The sequence below is a fragment of the Schistocerca cancellata genome, chromosome 2 (genome assembly GCF_023864275.1).
Source record: "Schistocerca cancellata isolate TAMUIC-IGC-003103 chromosome 2, iqSchCanc2.1, whole genome shotgun sequence".
In the NCBI taxonomy this organism is placed as follows: Eukaryota; Metazoa; Arthropoda; class Insecta; order Orthoptera; family Acrididae; genus Schistocerca; species Schistocerca cancellata.
The window spans coordinates 1,119,170,877-1,119,176,094 of NC_064627.1; the positions used below are offsets into that span (position 1 = coordinate 1,119,170,877).

Sequence of the window (5,218 nt, forward strand, 5' to 3'; positions counted from 1 at the left end):
TTTCTGTATGTAACATATGACAAATCCCATATCATTGTACATGATAAAACGGGTGCTCAATAAACAATAACAATAACAATAAGACAACAGCGAAATTCCCTATGTAACTGGTTAGTGTCCTGAAGCGAAATATCCTTTGTGAGTGGGTACTCGCTTGCCGCTGAAACTTCTTCCCCAGATCGACAGGTGCGGGCCAGCAGCAGACTGAAATTGTGTCATGTGGACGTACGTGATTTCCGGCGATTTATTCCTAGCACAAACATATGCGTACATATCTGGGTATACAGATCTTCGCGTGTGGCCCGCCGTATACGTCAGCATTTTTATCGATAGTGTCGACAACGCTATCGATAGTCGTGAAAGTGCACAGTGACGAGTACTACTACCACTACCAGTATCGTTTGAAGAAGCGAAACGTAAACAAACTGAAGGATGAGCGTGTGACTAAGAGCAAATTCTAAAGGAACTTGTGACACTGTTATTTATGGAAACACACCATTGGAAATGTCCACCGATAAGAGTCTGGACGAGTACGTTACCTTCAAAATATTAATGTCCGTGAGCACTGGCAGGAATCAAAGTAGAAATGTTCTTTCTGTTGATGTAACCTGTGACATTTAAACTTCCGTACCTGAAGTATTTCCTACAATCTTGCTTTATCGGGGTCAGTTTTACAATTAATTGTGTAATTCAGAAAATATAGGAAATATTCGTTATACAGACATATTTCTGAAGTGTGTATATGGAACGTCAGGCGTAAAAGCTATTTACATTCATTATGATGAGATGCGGCAGCATGTCGTGCGTTGGAAGGAATTGTTTGGATTCGTGACTTTTGTGGAGCCGTCAGTACATTTAAATAAACATTATTTAGAAATCTGAGTAAATCGGACTCAGAGTTTAGAGATTATATACTTTTTCAGTGGAGTTATCAGAATTTGAATACTGGCAGGAGAAATGATGGATGTCCATTGAATGTTGGCGTGCCAGACGCGTTTTTTAAGGAAGTAAATTGTTTGAAATTTTCTATTCAGAGGAATTCGGTTTGATACTGTATTGCAAAGTATCATTCTGTTCATCAGTCTACAACTATATTCATCAAACCACCGTAAAATGCGTGGCAGAGGTTACGTCCCTTTGTGCTAGTTTCCATTCACGCATGGAGCGCGGGAAGAATGACTGAATGCCTGTGTGTGCTGTAATTATTCTAATCTTCCCCTCACTGTCCCTATGTGAGCGCTACTTGGGGGATTGTATTGTATTCCTACAGTCATCATTAAAAGCCGATGCTTAAACCTTGTTAGTAGACTTGATTGGGATATTTTGTCTAACTTCGAGAGTCCGCCAGTTCAGCATCTCTGACAATCTCCCACGGATCAAACAAACATGTGTACTTTCGTGCTGCCCATCTCTGTATATGTTCAATATTCAATGTTAGTGCTGTTTGCCATGGGTCCCATGCACTTGCTTAATATTCTAGCACCGGACGCAAAAGTGATTTGTAAGCAATCTCCTTTGTAGATTGATTGCACTTCCCCAGTATTCTACCAATAAACTGAAGTTTACCACCTGATTTACCTACAACTGAACCTATGTGATGATTGTATTTCAGATCCCTACAAAGTGTTATGCCCGAGGTAATTTGTGAATTGACTGAGTCCAATAGTGACTTGTTGATATTATGGTCATAGGATACTATGTTTTCCGTTTTGTGATATGCACAATTTTACATTTTTGAGCATATAAGCATGCTGCTAATCTGTGCACCACTTCGAAATCGTATTAAAATCTGGCTGAATACTTACACAGCTTCCTTCATATAGTACTTTATTATAGGTAACTGCATCATCTGCAAGCAGCCTGAGGTTGCTGTTAATTTTGTCTGGAAGGTCATTAATACACAACATGAACAGAAATGGTTCCAACCCTCTTCCCTGAGGCACACATGGAGTTACTTCTACATCTGATGATGTTATTATACTTGGTTATAAGATAATGTACTATTCCTATGCAGCTGTGCTGGATACCTGAAACTCTTTCAGTCTGACCAAATGCGACTGTTAAGTTTTGTACAGTAATTTAGGGATCATTGTCCTTAAAAAAAAACTCAAATTACCTGAAACACACATGCTTTGCCAGTATCATAACATTACCACTGTACACAGTACACATCTCCGTTATTCAGGTGTAGTTTTGAGAGAAAATGATTGGTTATTGTATAAATCTGAAAGTGGTGAAATAGTTTGGAGATTTCATGCCAAACTGTATTGATATGGGTGCATATGCTGGTGGCCTGTATTCATTACACATTCAGATTAGATTTACTTTCATTCCAATTGATCTGTAGTGAGGAGGTCCTCCAGGATGTGTAACATGTCAGAAAAACAATAATACATGACAAATATTTACAAATCAAACAAATAAGCTAATGTATCATTCCACAGGTCCCAAGTGGAATGATCGTCATTTTTTTAATGAACACTATACGAAATAATCATTTTACAAACACTAATGCACTGAATTTAATATAAAATAAGTTTTTTTTTTTTTATTTCTAAGGTAATAAACATATAATAGAACTACTATAAAACTTATTTGCAGTGAACACATTATTGCACTGAAATGGTGCAGGAGTTAGTTTGTACTTTCTGCCATTCTTCAAACTCATAAGTCTTATATGTGTGGTGAGGCAGGACGAAGGTTTGATTTGTAAAGATATCACAGTTACTCATGCACTTCACATTGTGTGATTTATACTCTGATGCCATTTTCACATGACTTTTTTTTTTCATTTATTAGGTTTGCATTTCAATCATGTAGCATAAGTGTGCTGTCTCACTAGAATGTTGAATATTATTTGCTCCTCTCCTGAATCAGTCAATTATGGTTTTTATGTTGAAGGCAGGAATATGAGGGGACAGCCCCTACCACTCTGAAATACTAGTCATATCTCTGCAACATACATATTTTGTTACAAGCTGCTGATACATCAACCTGTAACACTAACCTTGTAGGCCTACAAATTTCCTACATAGCATAGCAGCAGATGAAATGTCACCGAAAACATGCACTGTAAAAGAAACCAACATAGCTATCTGAAGATTTGCATAGCCTCTCAAAAGTGGTTACAAGAATGAAACAAAAGATTTTATTGACTGGCACCTGTGCGTGTCTACAATTTTTAATGTAACCTTTGAATTTAACAAATTTGTGGCTGGTCTCAGTCGTGCTGAATAGAACAGCTGGACTGTTGTTTTTAACACGTTTTTCAAAAATCAAAGCTTTGCCACTGTAACTGCAATAAATTTGTGTTATGTCTCATTTGAAATGATTAAATCTGATTTAAACAAACTGAAAGTCTGGGTTGGAATATGAAAAGGATAGACTGCTACTCACTGTAAAGATGCGTTGAGTTGTAGACGGGCACAATGAAAAGACCGGTACATATAAGCATTCGGCCAAAACTTTCATCATAAAAGAGAAGCATACACACATTCACACAAACAAGCAAAACATACGCATATGCACCTACGCTTACTACCTCCAGGCCGATTGCTGTGGGTAGCCATCTATCCTTTTCATATGATTGTTAAATTATATGTTCTTAAAGAGTCTTATTATGAAATATTAAAATTGGCAGATATACAAACTGTTTTACTGCTTCTTTTGTATTCTGGAAGAATGAAAGAGAGAACCTTGTACTTGACATTTTTGCACATAATTTGCCTGTGTGTAATATGTTTTGAAGGCATCTAGGGCTACAGTAAAATTTGGGCACCATCAGCATGTTTTTTCCCATTCTTTGTCTCAATAAGTTGCATCTTTTCAGCAAAGTCCACTTGGTCCAAGAACCAGAGAAAAACTGAATAACTGCCACTGCTCAAAGTCCTGCTCGTATTCCAACCACAATAAGTTTTGAGACTTCATTGACATAGTTGTGTGCAGAGATCAGAGTGCATAGTGTAGACATTTATGTGCATTAGGTGGATGTCTGTGGATTACATTTTGTTTACAATTGAATTTTGTAGAGTTGGATGAAGATTCAATTTTAAAATGTCATGGAAATTTGTATTTTCTTATATTGCAGACTTGCTGAAGAAGAGCTCCTGAAAGAAGCCAAACGAGCTGCCGAAAGGGCATCAATAGCTGGTGCCCTGGGATGGCAAAAGTGTCCATTAAGACAAATGAACAAGACATTTCTCAACAACACTGTGATTAATATTATGCATGCGAACAAACTTAAAACAAAAAAAATGCAAAATAGGAAGGTTCATTATGACTATGCAAAGGAAGAATTAAAGCAGTCTACCGAGCAGCAGACAATAGCACAGAAACAGTCAACATATCCAAAAGTCAGTGACTGCCGTGGTTCAGATTCTAAAAGTGACCTAAAGCATACCAAAAGTGGGAAAGTGAACAAACTATTTGTGCAGAGATGCAAGAATAAAGAAAAGGAAGTCGTTGATCTTAGAAGGGACAGTAAAACAATAAAAAATAAAAGTTAATAGTTTTATGTAGCCTAACTATATTATCCTAACAATAGTAATGCTGACATTCATGTGCATTAGTACAGTATACAAACATATCTGTTGATTCATCACGTCATTCATTCACTTGTACAAAATATAAAAATAACATAATTTTAATGACCTTTTGCAGTACAGGATACAGTTACGTAATCAGTGTTGTAATAGTTGTTCCTATCACTGCATCAAATATTGATAATACACTGGTGTGAGTAAGCGTGTTTCGTGTTTCTTTACTTTCCACAAACTTATAGTTGATGTAATTCTAGTAACAGACTGTCCAAAGAACCTAATTCTTTTCTTTGTCGTTGTTAGCAGCACCTGATGTAACACTGTATTGAAAGAATATGTTTCGTTGTGGTAGTAATTACATTAATTTATAAACTGAAGCATGACAAAGACAACACATTCATTTCAAAAGACAATGGTCTAAGTTTATTAACAGTATCCACAACAACATTACAGAGCAAAAAGACATGCCAGCTGTAATTCACTGTATACATTTCAGGATATGTGTCTGACAGGGTTGTGTGTCCTGAATTTTGTTCGAATACATGTCACATCATCTTTAACATAATGTCACTGTAATTATAGAAACAATTAATGAAAATGAGGAATAGCAGTCCCTCATCTATAGCTGACTGATGTGTGATGCTGAAACGCACGCAACAGCACACAAATTCAACAAGCTT

General features: G+C 36.6%; 1 protein-coding gene across 1 annotated transcript; it reads left to right on the plus strand.

The window, feature by feature from the left end:
• The first annotated feature begins 377 nt into the window (after positions 1 to 377).
• Positions 378 to 4,742, plus strand: LOC126163162 (protein POLR1D-like). The gene is made up of 2 exons (XM_049920101.1): positions 378 to 530; positions 4,088 to 4,742. The coding sequence occupies exons 1-2, from the start codon at positions 505 to 507 to the stop codon at positions 4,503 to 4,505; spliced, it is 444 nt and encodes a 147-aa protein (XP_049776058.1). The 5' UTR covers positions 378 to 504; the 3' UTR covers positions 4,506 to 4,742.
• The last annotated feature ends 476 nt before the right edge of the window (positions 4,743 to 5,218 follow it).